Source organism: Mixophyes fleayi, chromosome 3 (genome assembly GCF_038048845.1).
Source record: "Mixophyes fleayi isolate aMixFle1 chromosome 3, aMixFle1.hap1, whole genome shotgun sequence".
NCBI classification, from domain to species: Eukaryota; Metazoa; Chordata; class Amphibia; order Anura; family Limnodynastidae; genus Mixophyes; species Mixophyes fleayi.
This window is the reverse complement of record NC_134404.1, coordinates 339,552,097-339,573,364: the sequence shown is the minus strand read 5'-3', so window position 1 is coordinate 339,573,364 and position 21,268 is coordinate 339,552,097. Positions and strand designations below refer to the sequence as shown.

The window sequence follows — 21,268 nt, the reverse complement described above, 5'->3', positions numbered from 1 at the left end:
CTCTATCCTGGACTGTGTACTGCCGCTATGGTTGACTCTGGGAGCAGATATGTAAATGATCAGGAAGGGGTGAGCATTTGTGGTTTGTTTTATAGCTGTGCAAATAGACCTAAAGCTTTCACCATATCAGTGGTGTCTAAAGTTGTTGTGTTATAATTAATGATGGGTTGATAAAATGTGGTGGAAGGTCTGTAATTTATTCCCTTCTACCAGAAATTCTCTGGCGTCTTATTACTAAACCACAAGGATTATGCACATCAGAAGTCTCTCAATGGGGCAGGCACTTATGTATGCCTGGATTGTAAATGACCCTCACAATGGCCAGTACAAGCAGTATTTAACATAAATGAACAGGCTGTTTTTATCTATATCCCAGGCTGTGTTTTACTGCTCGTCACCTTGTTCTGCTTCTGCCTGACTTATGCTGTATCCAGCAGTAGGGTTGTGCTTTGTACCAGCATTAGACTATTTGTAGCCTTCCTTGTCCTGGTGGACTCCTTACAACTCCTCCCTTCTGGCAGAGAAAGGTGTTGGGGATTATGATTTGTCCTAGGTAATGTCAGCTGTTACACATGCTATAAATGATTCCTGTGTACCCTATACACAAATGAAATGGTGTGTATGTAATGACTACTTTCCCTTCCTCTTAGGTCTCTCTCCTGATCTACAGTCCATGGAACAGATCCGCAGAATTATGAGGCCCACAGATGTTCCTGACACAGGTAGGCCGCAGTCTAGTAGTTTTTGTGTTACTAGGGATTTGGTGTTCTGCACTCAAGTGATCAGACTGCAGTATTCTGAGCTACGGTCTAGGCTCCATGGACAAGTGTCAAACAGATGGTGAAGCTCATAACAAAATTATGGTAACTGCAGTGGCATCGAACAGACTACGTCATAAGTGAAAAACCAAGAGATGGTTTTTCGGCCACAGACTGCAGTCAGTGTTTGGGTTTTTTTCACAGCATAACTCAAAACCTAGTAAAGGTAAACATTGCTTTCCTATTGTATTTCCTTCCTTCTGACATTTTAGTGTAAAATAGCACTTAAATCCTCTGTACGAGTGCAGTGGTTGCATTAGTTTAACCACTTGGTGTTTTCATATTCGTTTCAAGAATTCCCATATAGCTTGGGTAAATTGTAGTCCATACCACAGGTGGCAGGGCTTAGCTACGTAAAATTGTGACCTTCATCACTAGGCAGTGGTTTTGGAAGGGTATAGATTGTTTTGCAACATGTGAAAGTGTATTTGGGGTGGTGTATATATGTAAATAGCCGTGTACATGAATCTGTATGGGTAGATTTATGGAGAGGTAGTGGTACAGTACTGATCGGGTTTGTGAGAGGCCACAATGCTAAACAATTGTATGGAATGTCTGCTACAAAATAAGAAATCATCCTGGTAACATTTGATTTGTTTTGATAAAGGCTCTGTAAAGGAGTTACTCAAATACAGATCTACTCCATTCATTAAAGCTTGCACCGTGGAAAGGTTACTCTTAAATAAAGGCATGGGGCCATATAGGAAAGTTTTTTTTTTTTTTTTTTTTTTTTTTTTTTTTTTTTTTTTTTTTTTTTTAAAAGTAAAATATATATTGTTAGGACATGTTAAGTGGCAACAAATGTTAATTAGAACAGACTATATTAAGAATGGGCTAAAGTTCGGTTTAGTAGTGGAATCGGTATTTGCGCTCTACGCTTCAGTATTATTGAACAATATAAGACGTTATATAGAGCTGGTAACGTGGAGCAGGAAGGTTATTATCATTTATTTGTTAGGCGCCACAAGATTTCCGCAGCGCCGTACACAAAGCAAACGGTAGACTATACAGGGTGAGACAGAACAATAAACAAAAATACCAATGCTTCAGAAACTCCAGGCAGGTTAATTCAGTAGAGGCGGAGTAGAAGAACAGGTGTGGAGACAAGAGGGAAGAGGACCCTGCTCATTCGAGCTTACATCCTAAGGGTGGGTGAAACGAACCAGACACAATTGAAGGAAGTTGAAGTGTGGGGAGAAGGACCGGGAGGAGAGAAGATAGAACGTTGGGAGGAGATGCGGGGTTAGGTAGAAGGTTGGTACGCTTTGAGGAACAGGTGCGTTAGCTGAAGTGGTTTAGCTGAAGTGTATTGTGGGGTTATACAGTGTATTATACACTGTGCTGCGGATGCATTAAATGGAGACGGACGCAGCGCCAGGCAGCAGCTGCAAAGAGGAATAACATCCTGAGGTGACACAAACCTGGGATAAATGTACATATAGTATTACCATTTAGAAGTCACTTGTTTGACCATGTTGAGTTTGGGGTACAATTTTGGGCACCTATCTGTAAGGAGGACATCGGGTATATTTAGGACAAATGGACAGATTCAAAGGTTTATGGCAGGATTACATTATTGGGAGGTTTGTCTTATAGTATAAATATATTCAATGTTTTTATATAGATCTTGTCTAACTTATATCAAGCACTATACAGAACAGGTGTCTTCAGTTGTGAATGAAATGGAAGTGTGTGGCATTATACACGTAGGAAGGGATTCTTTACTGTAAGAGTAAATTTACTACATTTAAAAGTGGATTAAAAAAACCTTTGTTACACAGAAATGGTATATGTAGCGTTAAGGGGATGATTGATCAAGGGAGTTTATTTAAATGGACCCTTTTATATATATTTTTTAAATCTGAGAGGCATATGGGTTTTCTTCCCCCTACAAGGCTAAATTGGCAACAGTCACACACGGGTTTTCTTTTGCCTTCCTCTGGATCTACACTATTTGTAAGACTGTTCAGCCTTTCATAAAATTCTGTGTACGTCCCACCTTTGTATTCTCCTCGTTTGAGCACATATCTCCCTTCGCCACTAACCATTGCCAGAGCCCCAATTATGTTTATCAGGCTGCAGTGCTAGGAGAATGATTTTATTTAATAAACTGGGTTTATACTTAACAATTCTTTATTTGAACAAATCCCTTTACAACTATAAAGGCATTTATTACAGCACTGCACTAGGATAACTAACCAGAAACTATAAACTGACACTATGGAAAGAACCAGAAAACACTGCACTGTGACCAGACACCATACAATGCATACACCCTATATGTCATCTTGGCTGCCTGATACAGTAAGACCACTATATAGGAAGCTGATCCCAGTACTCTGGCTGCATCGGGAGTGATTGTAGGAAGACACCTAGTGAGGTAAATTCAATGAATGTTGGACTAGTGAGAGAAGTCCTCCAGGGACCGCTGGTCGTCACTACGGTGTAACATGACCATCTCGTTGTTTGTGCAATTGCTGCAATTATGTAGCCGAGACCTTTTACTAAATCCATAGTTCTGAAACCTGTGCAGATAGACTTGTTATACGTTTAAAAATAGTTTGAGGTGTGAGGTTTATAACTTGTGGTAATCCCTGAATTTTATATGCGGTGTATAACTATGAAATGTGACCTGGTTATTGCAATTGTTGATTATCTCTACTTTGTGTGTCAGTGCTGTGTTCAGCCCTATGAGCTGGAAGGTATACAGTAGACTGCTTTGTGTCTGCATCAGACAGACTGTCCCAGTGGTGTTCTGGTGCGACTGCTGTAATCTGTGATAGAGTATCTGTATCTGAGAGATGAGACATGACGCAGACTAGCGGAAAGCCTTCAGGACCCTGTGTATAAATAGAAAATGGCATGAGTAGTATGGAAACAAGGAGCCTGATCTGACGGTGGGGTAAAGCTTTAACCTAGTCTACCATATTCCAATACAATGCCACATACATGTGTAATGGTGACATTACACATATAGTATAATGGCTTACTCCTGGTCCTAGAGCAACTTAATCCTTTATATATAGGATTTTCCATTCACTGCTACTAATGGACACGTTCTACTATTCACAATTACATCGCTATCTAGAAACCAGGAGATGCAGATAAACACAAGGATCATTAAACCTAAAGGGCATGAGCCTCAAACATGAAATGATCTTTCAGTTCTCATTCGTTGAGTGTCAAGGTAATGATGTTGGTTGCCCTGGGTAAACTTCCATACGTGGCTCCCTGCAGCTTTAAAGCTTTCAACATAATGAATTCTGGTATACACATAAAATCTTCTCCCTGCGACTCAGAAAATGTTTTAGATATATCCATAAAGGATTAATTGCATAAGGTTGAGTGGTTACATATTTGAGACCCCCTGTTCAGTCCTCATTAATAGAGCTGGATGGGTTTCAGTACTCGGCAGCGATGAGCAAGTTGTCATAATATGGCTCCTGATAACAGGCGTTCCCTACTTGCAGCAAGGGGGGACACAAGGTTTAGTAATGGGTGGTTGCTCAAAAATGGATGACCCCTGTAATTTAGACTTTTGTTTCTGAAATATAAACTTGGGAAATGTGCTGACGTGCAGTTCCAGCCAAGTACTGAGTGCCAGACACCGACAGCTGTGAGCCTGGTATTCCTGTGTTCCTGTCTGTCCAGGCCCGTGTGACTTTTCCCACTGAGATCATTATGACGTGGTTTGTGTGTGGCTGAGAGATGCCATTCCATGTGACTTTCCATCTGTAATGAACAGTGCCCTACATTGGGACTATATCTATTATTATATTATGTCTTATATCTGCCAGATGACTTGCATGCAATTCATAGGTTGTGTCTGTAGCAAGAGCCCCCTTTGTGTGTCTGCATGTTGCTGCTAGTCTGATCTTCCATGGACTGATGCCAGCAGCGTGTAATCACATCTGCCTTGTGTATTGAACATGTTGTGCTGTATGCTTAGAATTTGGGGACATATCGATTTAAACCCGCCCCTTCATGCCGCTTTCACAGATGTTTTATACTGTAAGCTGGCATACAATTGCTTAGCATTGACATATTTGTTCAGATTCCTGCAGTTAAGAGAACTTTGAGCGTTACTGCAAGTCACTTCTATTTGTCAGTGCATGCACATTTTACCAGCATCTTACAAGATCTTGCTAGCGTCAATATTTGACTTTGACCACCCCTTAGATATGTATATAGACTGTGGGCAATATTTTCACACACCGCTGCAGAACCCGGACAGTGGAGAGTAAACGTCTTCCGCTGATCCTTCAGTCGCGGACAGTCAGTGTGCACCCCACAATATTCTGTCTGAATCCGTGACTTGAACAGGACAGGTTGTTTCGGCAATAGCATAGTGCAAGTTATGGATGGTTGATCTGTAATTTGCTCAGATAACACACCCGGCTTTGTTATAGGAAAGGTTCCATTATATGTTCTCTTCCACTGACAGACATATCGGCCGAATGCTGTAACCTGTGATCACATAATGTTTGGGCGGATTAGTAATTGGGGACTGAGTGCTTATGTCCTTCTATCTATTCTCAGCTCTTATCCTCAGTCATAAACAGGTGTGGATTACACAGCGCGGCACGTTTCTCCCCTGATTTGCCGTGACCTTAAGTCTGGGGACATTTTGTTAGATGTTGCGATGGATTCTTCTTGGCCCTGTTTCTCACAGATGTCTAATGCACAGGTTTAGTGTGTGTCCGACTGAGTAAGCAGGTCTTGTTCAAGCCTTGGAGTGATCTAAAAATTTCTTATTCGTGTTTATAGAGAATAACTAAAACATTTTCTGCAAAGCACTGTAATATGTTTTATATTTCTATATAGGTCTTATTTTTAGCTGCTTAGCAGCAGAGCACACTGCACTGGCACAGAGGAGAGTTTAGCGCAATTGCATTCAGCATATCCAGGAACAGTACTGATACAAATGAAGTGCTGTAGTAAGGTCCAAGTTATACATAACAAGAGGCGCTTATATTACACTGAGTCTAGAAGGAGTTCTGCAGTCTGTGAGACTGTTCACATGTCCGGACCTCTCTTCTATATGAGCACTATGGTATTTGCGACCCACTTCTTAAAAAAAAAAAAAAAACTGTATGTAAAACAAAACTTTTTTTTTTTTTTTTCTTTTTTAAACATGGGCCTGTTTCTACAGTCTAAGTTATATTTGTTCAAACCAGAAGCACTTTTAAATTCTTAACTGCCTCTTATTGCGTTTTAAAATGCACACGCATTGAAATGAATGTAAGTTTGACTGACCACAATCATTGGGTAATCACCATTGGACTATAGTAATGCAATTTTATGTCATCGATGAACTCATTCTGGGTCATTGTATTGAGGAAGCAGCCATGCCTCAGCAGAAAGCAGAACTTTTACCTTGAGGGTTGTGCTTCTCTATCGAAGTACTCCAAGGGTAAACACACAAGCTCAAGTCTCCTAGGTATGGTGGGCACCCATGCACATCGTGTACCTCATCCTATTTAGCTGCTGACTAACATTTGGGGTGGGGCTCTCTTTCTTTGTAAAACAGCTGCTGTGTAGTTTCAGGATTACATATTATTTTTTTTTTTAACTTGTTTTCCGGATTCTTGTATAAATAGCACATTTATTGTTTTAGTAGATTAGGTATAGGTTGCATAGATTGAAAAAGATATGCTCATGTGAACTTCACTTTATTATATAACCATGGAGTGTGGTGTAGACCGGTGTTGGCCAGTTATTGAGGGGGACTGGAACAGTCCTTTCTTTGTCTTTTATCTAGTTTCCCCAGCTCTTGTCTCTGTTCTGTTTTCTGACAACCTCATGTCCCTTCTCTTCTAGGTTTGCTCTGTGACTTGCTGTGGTCAGACCCTGATAAAGACGTACAAGGATGGGGTGAGAATGATCGTGGTGTTTCCTTCACCTTTGGAGCAGATGTTGTTAGCAAATTCTTGAATCGACATGACTTAGATTTGATTTGTCGAGCTCATCAGGTAAGCTTACAGTGAACTTAGTTAATCTGTCTCTCTCTAGCTGTTGCATACTTTCCTAGACAGGACTGCGGTTCCAAAAGCAGCTGTGCAGTAGTATATAGTGTCCGATGCTTTGAGGCTTCATTACTGCATCCAGTTGCTCTAAATCATATTTTATTCCATCAGTGTCCTGCTTTGTATGATTTCTCCTATGCATACTTGGAATACATGTTTCTGCTCAGTATTAGCACATAATCTTTGCTTATTCTGCAGGCTGTGTAATGAGCATTCTACAGCCTCTTTACAGACCAGACTCCCATTACTAGGATAAGAAGAGGTTCCCATATATAGTAGTCTTACTGATAGACAGACATGGGGTATACAAGGAAGTGAAGAGTGAATTGCAGTGTTGGTCATGAATTTTCTCATCCTGGTAATCCAGTATAAAGTAAAACCTTTTGTCTGCAGACAAAGCCCTGCAGATATGTATGGCTTGCCACACACATTATGAACTGACTATTCAATCCAATCACCAAACCTTCAGATCTGGAATTGCACCAACTTTATGCGCCAGCCTGCCTGCCGGTCGGCTGATGACGTTGTCACTGCTAGTTTATTCCTCTGCCATATAAAATATAGTCCAGTGGAGTCCTAGTTCAATCTAGTACAACGGTGTCAATCCCTTGTAATAAACGGCTGTGTATGCCGTGCTGATCACATGCTTGCCATTGGCTACAAAATAGAATTGGTTTCCACTGCTTGGAAGATATTTTGAGAAATAGGCCAGCATTCGGTATATCCCATATTATACATGTTACCAGCTGCATGGCAATCTAAATGCCCATATATGTATATAAAGCAAAAAGCTCCTTTAAATTCCTCAGTCACCAGATTGAAGTCTGTATTAGATATTTGAAACGCCTCTTCTATGTAACACAATAAAGTACATACACACTATACTGCCCTATTACTGTGGGGTAAGAATGTTCTACCAACACATTGGGAAAGATTCAATTCCCAAGAACAGTGCAGGCTGCGTTTTATTACTGTTACTACGATAATATATGCACATTATTACCGTTACTACGGTAATTTTAATGCAGATTTTTGCTTGCGGCTCATAGAGCTACAAGCAAACATCAGTGTTGAAATTACCGTAGTAACGGTAATGTGCATCTATTATCGTAGTAACAGTAATCTGTGGCCCGCGATGTTCTAAAGAACAAGGCGGGGAATTGAATCTGCCCCATCGCCTTACTGAAACCCTGCACAATATATAGAGGTATTTATATTGTGATGGTAGAGGCAATGCACAGAGCTTCTGGTAAAAGGCTAGTGAAAACTCTGTTTTGGGTTGAATATTGTGACTAAAACCTTGTCCCAAAAGGGACAACTTATTACCGTACTTAACTGGGGTCCAGCATTTAAGCGATCCATTGGGTCAAAGATAAGTGTTTACCAAAAGATTACAAGTCTGCACTTGCTATACTTAATAAAGAAGCGGGTTATAAATGTCCCTTACATGTTGGACATACACCAGCTGGAGAGGAGAAGGAAACCAGGGCACGAGAAGTATCTTTCAAACATGTGACTGATAATGCGTTTCAGGCAGCACCTGCCCTTAATCATAGTTAAATGAATGCTATCGCATGACTCTACACAACACATGATTAGGGAGCTATTATATACGGCTGTAACAGTTACACATAATTATACAATACAAAATACCATGTTATGTCCTGTGGAACATGTACAACAGAACAGTAATGTAGTAGCATCAAATACCACAAGTAGGAATGAATTTAAATCTGGTTGATCATAGTCCTAATTTAGACTTACTTGATAAGAGAGTGGTCATTTTTAATGACATTGCTAATGGTATAGATTTACATCTTGTTAGTCATAAAAGGCCTGGTGGTGATTTAAATGAAATGGCTATCCTTCCATCAGTCCTACTTTATGGATTTGTAAGATGGGCGGGAACGTAACTTTGTATTTCGTAAAAACTAAAACCCCCTGTCCTGCCATAATCACATGACCTGAAATGATTTGACGCGTCGTGTGCTCTGGTATCCTATATCATTCAGCTATGATTAAGGGGCGAGTATTACTGGGTTTTAGATAAATATTTACTATCTAAAAATAGGTTTTCAGTTTTGGCTGTAATCATACTTTAACTTCCTCTGCTATAACTGTAACATTGGTAGGGATTTTTTTTTTTTCATATAACAGAGTTTGCATACACTGGAGTGATAACATTGGCTCTATTGTCCCACACAGGTGGTTGAAGATGGCTACGAGTTCTTTGCTAAGCGGCAGCTGGTCACCTTGTTTTCTGCTCCGAACTACTGCGGGGAGTTTGATAATGCTGGTGGCATGATGAGCGTGGATGAAACATTGATGTGCTCCTTCCAGGTAATGCCACTGATAAAGGTGGAACTAGACAATGAGCATTGTACTGTCTCTATGTAATAAATGAATAACTGACCCTTCAGAATATCAGTATAATGGGAACAGAGTTCTATTGTTTCCAGACAGTTACATCCTCTAATGTTGCAGGCCTGTCTTAGAGATACAAGAGAACTAAATGTTACATTTTGTTACGGACAAAAATGAGTGATCTGTCTTCATGTGTCATTTTTGTAGATTATATATCTCGCTGTTAGAAACACTTCCATGTATTTGTTATGTGTAGGAAATAAATTATGATTTAGATCTGTTCTGTCTTTGGATAAAGACATTTTCTGAAGGTGATAGTTTGTTTACACACAGCCGAGAGTGGTCTCTCTCCCTCCCTACTAGTATAGACAGGAGTAGGTTTTTGTCTGGTTGGACATTTGCAGTAACTGAACCTCCTGTAAATGGCGTCCTAAATGGGTTTTCTGACTACACGAAGTGAAGTGACATGCAAATCAGGTTTATGTTTATTAAGTAGAGCCCTGGCTAATTTCTAGAATACTCCATTGAATGATTTTTATTTTATGTCTGTCTTTAGATCCTAAAACCATCAGAAAAGAAAGCGAAGTACCAGTATGGCGGACTGAACTCTGGGCGCCCCGTGACGCCTCCTCGGACAGCCAACCCTCCTAAGAAGAGGTGAAGAGCATATCCTCCTGATGGCACAGCTCCTGGTCTCCATCAAGACAAACTCCACCTTATAATAAGTGTGCACTGTTAACATCACCCAGTTATTTTTGACCCTTTTAAAATGTCACGCACGTTTACCTTCACGAGACAGGTAAAAGATTCCAGAAAGAGCATAATATTTAAATCTGCTTAATTCCCAAAGTACAAGTTATAGTATGCACAGCTAAAAGCCCCATACGGCATTGCTGAGTCCATGTCCATAGTAATAAGTCTGTCCCCCAAGGAACCTGCCAGCCCGTTTATAAACATCCGCAGGGTCAAAAGCAGCGTTGCCGTCAACGTCCTCCTTCAACATTTGTCATGTTAACCTTTTCAGTGCTGGCTGGATCTGCAGGACATAATTGTACTAACCAAGTTCCCAGTGCAACATCCAGGGCGCAGTTTCCTACCCATCCCCCCTCTTGGCATTGAAGGGGTTATACTTTACCGTTGTCTCAAACTTCACCGCTTTTATTTTTAAAGCGTGCGTTGTAAATTCTGTCTCAAAAAAATAATCACCCGTTGTGTGCTCTGTGGTATTTCGCTTTTCCACGCTTTCAGGTTTCTTCTTTTGTTTCCTGTCTCACTGTTGACAAACGATCGCTTTTTCAGTTCTATACTGCTTTGACATTAAAAATTACTCTTCTTGGTACATTTGGCTTGTGTACAGCTTGCTTTATGAAATGTACAGCCTGTTGTAAGGAGAATGAACTGATACCTATCCTGTAATAACCCCCCACGTCCAGCTTCACTAGATGTTCCCTTTTGATACTAATGTTCTGTGTCCCTAGACCGGTCTATGGTCAAATGTCTCCAAGTCTATCCTGTTATCTGTTTTCAGTTCTGATATATTACAGCATGTATACAATAAATGTAGGTTTGCACATGAAATGGCTCTACGTTCCTATGGCACATTTTGCCTTTTCACTTCTAGATCCATTCTGGAGTAATGTCTGCCCCCCACCTTCCCCCTTGGGCTCTGGAACTAAAGTTTAGAAGTGACAATTTGCAATTTGTACGTGCTACTAGTTTCCCCCCACCCTGTTTTCAGGATTAAAGTATACCCATGGCCTACAGAGTGGGTGCAGAGATTCTAGACTGAACTAATGTTTACAAGGCTGGAGATCAATTCACTAGGAACCTCTTGGTGCCACATACCTCTGTGATGTCACTAGACTTAGTGAGTTTAATAGGCTAGGAATATTGTTCAGTCTATAATGTCTGCCTCCACTCTATAGGTTATATGTAGACTTTAATTTATTTGCAAGCAGCAGTCACATGACTAACAATGAATTGTATTCTTTCCCAGCAATCTACTAACTGCTTTTAAATATCTTCTTTTGTTTTTTTGATTTATTTTCGTTATTTCAATAAAATGTCATAAAAAAAAATAATAAACTAGTTGATTGTTCTCTAACAGTCTCACGCATGCAGATCATCAAATCCCCCCACCACTCTCCACCTTCTCTTGACATGTTAATGACAGCTAGTACATACCATCCTGCGGTTTTAATTTAATACATTTGCTTGTTTTATTGTTCCATGACCATAAATACAGTTGAAGCCAGTGAGCAGCTCTGTGCTGTATCTCCTGTGGGTATGCCTTGTCACGGGGCATACACTCAGTGGCCACTTTATTAGCTGCACTTCTCTAGTATTGGATGGATCTCCCCTGACCCCAGAACAGGCTGAATTCTTTGTGCCATGGACCGACACTGCTGGAAACATCTCTTAGCGATTCTGGTCCATGTTTATGACGGCATCACACAGTTGCTGCAGATTTATTTCCATGTTATAGAACCAATGTGTGCTGGTGATATGGTGCGTTATACTGCTGGAAGCAGTCATTAGAAGATGGGTAGGCTGTGGCCATAAAGGGGTGTACATCGTTTGTAACAATACTTAGCCAGGCTGTGGCATTTACATGATGCACATTTGGTATTAAGTATCTTATGGGTGCTTAAGAAACCTTCCCCACACCATTACACCAGCAGCCTACACTGACACAAGAGAGGGTGGATCCATGGATTCGTGTTTACGGTGATCTTTGACCCTCCCATCTGCATGCTGCAGCAGAATTTGAGATTCGTCAGACCAGGCAACGTTTTTACAATCTTCAGCTGTCCAGTGTTGATGCGCCGGTGCCCACTGCTGCCTCCGTTTCCTGTTCTTCACTGACAGCAGTGGAACCCGGTGTGATCTTCTGCTGCTGTAGCCCATCCACTGTAAGGTCCAATGTGCTGTGTGGTCAGAGATGCTCTTCTGCTACCACTGATGTAACACATGGTTAGTACTGTTGCCTTACTCTCAGCTTGAGCCACTTTGGCCATTCTCTTCTGACCTCTCTTATTAACGAAGGTGCTTTCACTCACAGAGCTGCTGCTCACTGGATGTTGTTGGTGTGCACCATTCTCTGTAAACTCTAGAGACAATGGGCCTGATTTATTAAGGATCTTAACTTCAAAAACTTCTTATTTCAGTCTCCTGGACAAAACCATGTTACAATGTAAGGGGTGCAAATTAGTATTGTTTTGCACATAAGTTAAATACTGACTTTTTTCATGTAGCACACAAATATCAACTTTATATTTCAGTGTACAAGCTATGAAGTATTTGTGCTACATGAAAAAACAGTCAGTATTTAACTTATGTGCAAAACAATACTAATTTGCACCCCTTACATTGTAACATGGTTTTGTCCAGGAGACTGAAATAAGAAGTTTCTTAAGTTAAGATCCTTAATAAATCAGGCCCAATGTGTGGAAATCCCAGAAGATCAGCAGTTTCAGAGATACTCAAACCACTGGTCTGGCACCAATGAACATTCCATGGTCAGAGACGCTTAGCTCACGTTCCTTCCACGTTCTGGTTTTTGGTCTGAACAACAACTGAATCTCTTGACCACGTCTGCATGCTTTTCTGCATTTGAGTTGCTGCCACATGATTGGCTGATTACATATTTGTATTAATAAGCAGATGTAACTAATGGTGGCCACTGAGTGTATATATACCTTCTGTTGGGTCTTTAAACCATTAGTTGTAAAGTCCAGTAGGATGCTATAAATACAATGTTTAGCTGTTAGTTGAGGATATGTGTACAAGGCAATGTTATCTGAAGGTGGACACACCCTTAATTTTTTGTAATGTGCACCACTGTGTGTGAGGAGCCTAGGGGGTGTGTGTGTGTGTGTGTGTGTGTGTGTGTGTGTGTGTGTGTGTGTGTGTGTGTGTTTTATGTATGAGCATGTGCATCCCTCCAGACATATATTTGAACAGCTTGGAGCTGAACTATTGTAAGGAGCCTAGACACATCATCTGCTCTGAGAATAGAAATATAATGAGTAACTCGCTGACAAATGAAAATACTACAGTGCACGCACTGAAATAGACAGCTGCACTGTCTGTTACAGTGGATATAATAAGCCTACCCACCATTAGTACTGGTCTGACATGATCTATCTGGATTTCAGGCTTTATATCACAGTTTGTCCACCTTTAATGTGACTTTGTTTTTCACTTGAATCTTCATGGTTACAAATAGACTTTTGTTAATAAAAATAAAAAAAAAGTGAAAATAAAACCAATTGCATTCAATATTCAAAGTTCCAAGGTAATTGGCAATGCAATGGAGTTTGATTGAACCCCAAATAAAGATCATAAAATTTCCTGTGGGATTTCCTTGCTGTTCTCTTGGTTGCATCCTTCTTGAACAGCTGTGGTCCTAGAGGAGGTGATTACATACAGATGTGCAATGTTTTTTGCTATGAAAAAACAACTTTCAGCTGGTTAAAAAGATATTTTGAGACCCAAAAAATGGATTTGTTGTGTGCAAGCAATCAGCGTTTAACAGGGCTTCTAAATTTAGTTTTTTCTTTTTAAATAAAGGTCTAATTGATTTTAAAGTGTTTTTTTTTTCCATAATTGCTTTAAATCTAGTATTCATCCCTTTTCATGCACAGCAGAGCTCTTGTGAGGACAACCTTCACTGCATGGGTTTGTAGACTGCAGTCTCTAATGAGCATTTCTGCTGTAGTATGCAATACTTGTTATTTTGGGAAGTCGCTCTATATTTTAATTTTGCTCCTGTCTTTAGATTTAATTGCTGCGTTGCTTTATGTGAACTAAATTAAGCCTATTCCTTTAGAGAGTTTGTTTGGCATCTGAACTAAGAACTCCTTAAGTTCTGCTGGGCAGAATGCCACTTTTTATACATAAAGTCATCAGTTTAAACCTCACACAGCAGTGATCTCTCACTTTACAAGAGCATTAACTGTAGGGTTTTACTGATGCACTGCAATACTTAATGTGTTCCCCTGTTCTCTCGCATGGTATGCTACACTTTGTCCTAGAAGTTGAAGCATGCAAACTAAATGTTGCAAGTACATACCATATAGAAACGCTATTTCTTGTGAACAAAAGTATAATCAATATCAGTATTGATAATGAAATGAAAATAGATATATAACATTAATACAGAAGTAACATCAGCATCAAGGTAGGTCTGTGATTTAATAGGATAATTTTATCTGTTTGTATTATTCTCCAGATCATCTGCCCTAAGACCACTCGCTAAGAACCTTAAACAGAAGTTGCTTTTGTTCCATACTGCGTTTAAAGACCCAAATTACATTAAGGGACATTATGATGAAATGTGAACTGTTCTGTAAAGTCACTGTATACTTACATTGAACACAGCTGGATGCATGCAGAATACAGATATAATGGATTAACCTATAATCAGACACACATTGGTTTTCTTAGCGTGTTTGTACTATGTCCTATCTACTTCTGGTGTAAAGACACAGCCAGGCGCAAGGGACGGCAATGGGGTCAATATTTTGCACATTAACACCAACTTTGTGATTAAAGATTATTCTACAAAATAGCATCATCTTCCCCGTTTTTGACAAAGAAATTCTATGTTGTCGATCATTTGCGTTCCAGTTTCAATAAGATAATCTGGTTAAATTCTTAAGTGTTAACATGAATCTAGAATTCCAATAGTATAGTAAAGAAAGTGACATTTTTTGGATCTACAGACCTGTATTCTAAGTGGCCCTATTAGCACGTCTTTGTTTTTTGCAAAGAAAGAAAAAAAGCACCAGGAAATATTACCAGACTAACACTGGAGGAAGCTTAAACAAGATTAAGACTGATAAAGCACCTGTCCCAGCTGGTTTTCACCCATGTGTACTAAAGAACCTAAGTTCAGTAGTTGACAGAACACTCTTATATTTATAGATTTCCTCATAACTTACTGCCACAAAATAGGTAAAAAAGCAAATGTAGTACTAGTCTTTTAATGGGGTGAAAAATCAGAATCAGGAAATGAGTAAACCAGTGAGCGTGACTTCTGTTGTGGGTACATTATTTCATTTTAAAATTGTCGGCATGATTCGTTTTTAAGAGCCGGAGAGTTTAAAATTGGATCTTGGTAGTGTTATTGGTATGTATTTGGATTTTACAAACACCTTCGATGTGGTTGCACACTAAGGACCTCATTTCGCAAAGTCCGTTTTAGGTGCATCCAACAAAAAAAAGACTACCACGCATGTGCAGAAAGCGCCAAATCCGCCTGCATCTTGGACGCAATTAACACTTGCGACTCCCTACGAGAGAATGGGAGGAACACTGATTTGTGAAGGCGTGACCATGTAAGTAAATACTAGTCGCAGTGAGGTGCAGGCGCAACACACGTCAGAACAGGGCTAAAGCTGTGCGGCAGGAATTAGGTGGTGCAAGCGTTTGCTAGCTGCAGGAACTGCTTGCAGCTCGATAGGGTATTAAGAGTGGGACGCAACTGGGGGGTTGCGTGCCACTCGTAATATCCTACCAAGCTGCGGCACACTCCCACTCCTACAATTCTTAAACGGACTTTGCGTCCCACTCTAAATAAGGTCCTAAGTCTGGTAGTGAAGTTGTGAATATTGGGTCAAGGGCAGGGGTGTCCAACCTTTTAGCTTCCCTGGGCCACATTGGAAGATGACGAGTTGGTTTGGGCCGCACATAAGATACACTAACAATGATAGCTGATCATCCAAAAAACCAAGTGTAAATAAAATAAAGTGCATTTAAGCCAGGCATTGTATATCAGGGTGCCCTGACCAGGCCTGCGGTACCTGACATATACACCAATGTGACCCCAAATTGTGACCTGTTTTGCTAATTGCACTACTGTTAGTTAAGGGATAACAACTTATAATGGGCAAAGAGAATAATATATAATGCCCCATTAGTATTACAAGTAGAAGTATGTAGCAGGGAGATAAGGTCCATGATGCTCCAGAACCAGGTGACTTTTATTCACTGGTCAGCGTCCATTGAAATAATAATAATTTAAAAAAAAAAAAAAAAATCCCCCTTCCCCCCCTTAACTTACCTTTTAATCGGCTTGTTCTCCTGTCCTCTTCTCTTCTCCAATTCTGTGCTGCCGATTGTTCTCACATGGGTGACTCCTCTGTGCTGCGCTCCGCAATGGATGTTGGGTGTGATGACATCACGCCCGACATTCACTGCGAGCACCGCAACAGAGGAGGAGACAAGGGAGGGAGCTGGAGTACCAGCTGACGTGACCGCAAGGTAAGTATTTTCTTTTCTTTGCAGGATTTTTTTTTTCCCATTAACAGCGCTGCCCCCTTGCCACAACCAAAACTGCTGCTGGGCCACATTTACAGGCGTGCTGGGCCGCGGGTTGGACAACCCTGGTCTAGAAAAGTATGTACATCGATTGAAAACGGTCAGGATAGTAACTTTGTAAAGAGTGATTGAGATAAAATGCCCAACTGGGCTATGAAATGACAGATGAAATCTAATGTAAATAATGGTGCTACTTACACTTTAAATGGAATATATTTGGGGAAAACTAGGATGGCGGAAATGTGAGTAGCAGCACAATGCCAGGCAGTGGCTGCACAGCCTAATGGCATGCTGAGAGGCCTACAAATGGAGTGTGGGGGTATAGTTTTGTGCAACTCCATTTAAGAACATTGGAGAACTTGAGAATTGATAGGACAACCTTATTCATAAAGGTAAAAAAGTTTTTGTCTACTTTATGAGTAGAGGTGACCTAAGTATGTATAAATATATCTGAGGTCCATGCAAAGATTTGTCTAATGACCTCTTGTACTTTTCATACGAAGGACATCAGTTGCAAATGGAAGATATTGTTTATCTGCCAGCATAAGAGGGTGTTCTGTTACTTTATGGGGGGGGGGGGGGGTCGTTGTTATGCTGTGGAATTCCTTATTACCTGAGGTAGTAATGGGAAATTGACCATTTAAAAATTTAGTTGGATGGCTTTTCGTACAAGAAATGCTATTTGCAGCTACTTAGTTGAGGATGTTGTCAGGGTAATATGTGGAAATTTAATTTGTGGGGTCAAGAAGAGTTCTTTTCACCCTGTGACATAGGTTAGACACTATTGCACTTGATGTAATGTTTTAAAGTCGCTGATGAATGCCCTATTTTTTGGGTTTTTTTTCCCCGACCTTATATAAAATATACCAAACATTATAAAATAAGATATACTTCAGAATTGGGTCCTAGTCTAATGATCTGCAAACAAGGACTGAAAACTATTTAAGACCTACATAATGTAATTCCTAAAAACCACTCGCAACCATCACATATAAATATCCTACAAGTAAGAAGGAATTGTACTGATCTCAATATCTTTCATGCACAAGCGAAGGAGATGAGAGAACCATTTCTAGATAAATGTGTAAACTTACAATTGTTGATAAAGCAATTAAGGAGGCTGAAAAAATGGATTAGAAGAATTATTGGTTCATAAATAGAAATACCAGAAGGACAAGGGGTTATCATTCATCACTCAATATAGACAAGTAGAATCATTAAAAACATTGCAATGTATTGATTATAAAGATCCTCTCCTTGCTGACATTACACAATAGCCAAAGTTTATGTATATGGAAGCAGCCAATTTATACAATTTGTTAGAAGTGCTGTACCTTTGCCACCTAAAAGTAGTTGCGTCATTTGGGTTTTATAGATGCAGCATTTATTCCGTCTGTAAACGTTGCCCTTCCACAGAGTCCAAGTCTGCAATCAAGGGAAAAAATATATCAGATTATGGAGCTCATTACATGCAGCAGTATGGACTGTATTTATCTATTGGAATGTTAATGCAGTAAAAATCATTTGTAGGCAGAACTCTAGTACGTTAAGAGACTGGTGAAATCATTCAGGGTTTTTAATCATTTCAAAAAGATACACAATTGTTTTATAGGATCACCTAAACATTCTGGCTGGGATGATATAAATGTAGCACTATCCAAAACGGGAATAAAATTGATCTTTGATTAGGCACTTTACATCCTATAGGAATAAATGCAGATACTGAATTAAAATGGTTTCTATAGTATGTATCAGATATTCTGCAGGTGAGTTCTACTGTGAAATGAGCTGTACATTTATAATTTATGTAATACCAGCTCATCTGGATAGGAGTTATATATTTAGTAGTAATTTTATGTCTTCAGGATATAGCATAATGAATTTTAGGGGAGTGCAGAGATTTGCATCATGTATTCCCATTAGCCCTGATGGTAGCTTGATAACTGGTATTATCTATACAAGCAGTTTACCCTATTTCATATAGAAAAAGTGGCCTTCATGAACTGGAGTAATATAAGCGTCCCATTAGAATACCCACTTGGGGTGTCCAATGTGGTTTTTATTTCAGCGTTCCGAGTGCAGTATTAATGAAGGCTCTGTATGGGAATGTGACGCTTGATATGTCATTTTATAGGTCTTATGAAACAGGTGCTTCAGTATTGCATCACCATAGTTGCAGGAGACCTCTATGCTATTGGTTAGAAAACGGCTTGGAAGGTTTCACGTTTCTTTGCCAGACGTGTTGCTATGGAAACTCTAGGTTCATATCTGCGTAATTTGCAGTTTTTTGTGGTGCTTTATTTACCATGGATGTGGGTGACCTGAACTTTATTTGATTGATAATTCAGTTAATCTATGGCTTTGAAAATAATGGTGGTATTTGTACCACATAGACATCGGTGCTATCACCATTTGCTATTTTAAGTTTTATGGTTATTTTCTTGTGTATTTTTTTTGTGTTTGTTACACACACTAGATTCAATTTTGGAGCGAAATAGTTATAAAATATTGCTTTATCAAATTATACACATGGCTGTTCTTAATGAGCTGTTGTCTCATTGATTGAAAGAGTTTAAAAAGCCACAAAAGTATATTTTTCCCAGTGCCTTGATAAAGACTCGAAATGCGTTGGTTGATATTGGTGTGGGGTACAGGTCCTGAACCCATAGACTGATTGCACAGATTCATTACAGAGACTAATCCAGGAAAAGAGACCTCATAAATAATCCACTGTTTATACTACATTGTTTCCAGAACTGGACAAGAAACTACAGCCTCCAGATGTGTTGTACTGTATTTTATAAGATTGCATACACTTAAGCTGGGTACATGCTACAGAATTTTCCACCAACTTTTTATGCCGATCGATTTTTCATTCGATCGATGGTCCGATCGCTCGGTCCATGGACTGCATACACACTAGCCTTGTTTTAGACAATAAAGGAAAGAGCAGACGTCCCTTTAGCAACTTTTTACAGCCATGATGTCGTGAGCAATGATTACAATTTTGTACACACTGATGCAACATTTGCAGGGCATGTAACGATTTACCAAAGACATTGGCATAAAAGGGCAGAGTTTTCACTGTAGTTAACGCCCAAAGCCGCATAAAAAGAGAAGGCAACACTGTCTCTTCATTCATTCCTATAAAATAGAAGTTTATTACCATACATAAAATTTAGAAAAAAACATTTAACTGGCAAAGTGCAATGCAATAATTATTCCCTAATAATAAAATCCCTTTGTATGTAATGGTCCTGTACGGGTTAAAGTTATAGCCAAATCTCCATACACAAGGTTATTATACACGAATAGGCATCACCCACAATGCTCCATTCTCTACGGGCATCATCGCTGATTGGTCCACAGCAGAAACGAACGCCCATGTCTGAGTGTATAAAATGACTGGAGCCTGTCTGGGGCCGAGGATCGTGAGAAGATGGTGTGTGAGGGGAAGGTGTCAGTGGGGGTTGCGGGTGAGGAGAAGGTGTCCGTGGGAGTTGCAGCGATGGAGACAGATACTGAGTCAGAGATGGTGCTGGAAGGGCCAAAAAATGTTGAAAAAGTTAAGGTGGGGGGTGGAGATGCTCAAAAAGAGCAAAGCAAATGAGCCCAAGAGAGGTGGAGATGATGGTAAAAGTACTGGACCAGTACGACTACAACATTAAAAAAGGTCAGTAGCACATGTAGTGTACCTGTTTGAAGGACTTTATTTCATTCTAGTTTCACACGAAACAATGTAAATGCCTAATTTGTAACAGATTTTTTTTTTTTTTTGTCAGAACGAAGAATTAACGGTGAGAAGGCCTGTTTAGATACCACTGATACCACTAATGTAACACCTGTTATCAAACAAGAAAATAAAAATTATGTTGAATCCTAAGATATGAAAGAAGTTAGACACGAAGGTATTTCAGTAAACATAATAACCAAAATGGCGCCTGTTTTCCAGAATATATGGAGGTTAAGCCCGCTATTGCGCCACAGGGACCAAAACATAAAACTGATCTCGAGCAGTGTGCAAGAGGAGCAAATGAGAGTATTTCTGGCGTTGGATATAAATTACAGATATAGAAGTTTAATGGTAAACATTTTTTATTTCCTTGTTTCGTAGGTAAAGAAATCAAAGGAAATATAAACCCAAGCAACATCAAGAAAAAAAATTAAAAACCTTGACAAAAATTTTGTTGAAATGTATATGCTGTTTGGAACTCTTCTGCCACAAACCAGTAGCACCTTTAAAGTGTAATACTATTTTTTTTTTTCACTTGTCATATTCTGCAATAAAAAAATGTTGTACTTTTTTTCCTGCAATAAAACTGTTGCATGAACACTGTGTCCTTTATTCTGGGTATTTTACAAATATTTGTTAATAAAAGTTAATATGACTTGAATAGTTTAAAGGTATAAGTTTATAAAGGGTAAATATGAATAGATTCCCATCATAGATGCAAAGTGTAATAACACACATGCTTTATACAAGTGTAATTGTCTGCAGCCAGACAGATGCAATACACATCTATACAAAACACAAATCAGTAATGTACGGATAACGCACCACGTGGGACTGGTACAGGCATCACAGATTTACATACACAGGCCCCCCAGGTCTAGGAAGTATCAGAGGATTGTCGTGGATCAGTCGGAAGTTTATACACACTACAAACTATTGAACGGTATGACCAAATGATGCGATTATCGTCCGTTTGGGCAGACTTTCGACCATCATGTCATTAT

The 21,268-nt window shown here is 39.6% G+C and overlaps 1 protein-coding gene and 1 long non-coding RNA gene across 4 annotated transcripts in view; one reads left to right on the top strand and one right to left on the bottom strand.

Annotated features, from left to right (window-relative positions):
• The window catches only part of PPP1CB (protein phosphatase 1 catalytic subunit beta), a 32,747-nt gene extending 21,810 nt beyond the window's left edge, over positions 1-10,937 (top strand). Inside the window, exons 5-8 of the mRNA XM_075204394.1 lie at positions 651-722; positions 6,639-6,790; positions 9,050-9,184; positions 9,765-10,937. Coding sequence (XP_075060495.1) covers positions 651-722; positions 6,639-6,790; positions 9,050-9,184; positions 9,765-9,869 — 464 coding nt within the window. The 3' untranslated portion in view covers positions 9,870-10,937. The remainder of the gene's footprint in view (positions 1-650; positions 723-6,638; positions 6,791-9,049; positions 9,185-9,764) is intronic.
• Positions 1-21,268, bottom strand: part of LOC142144989 (uncharacterized) — a 37,417-nt gene that overhangs the window by 1,824 nt on the left and 14,325 nt on the right. The window contains exons 3-4 of one of the 3 annotated variants that reach the window (XR_012689807.1): positions 17,866-17,956; positions 13,137-13,616 (exon numbers count right to left, since the gene is read on the bottom strand). This is a non-coding gene — a long non-coding RNA (uncharacterized LOC142144989). Of the gene's footprint in view, positions 1-13,136; positions 13,617-17,685; positions 17,957-21,268 lie in introns of those variants that run through there. The other 2 variants (XR_012689806.1, XR_012689805.1) reach the window with 2 other exon arrangements.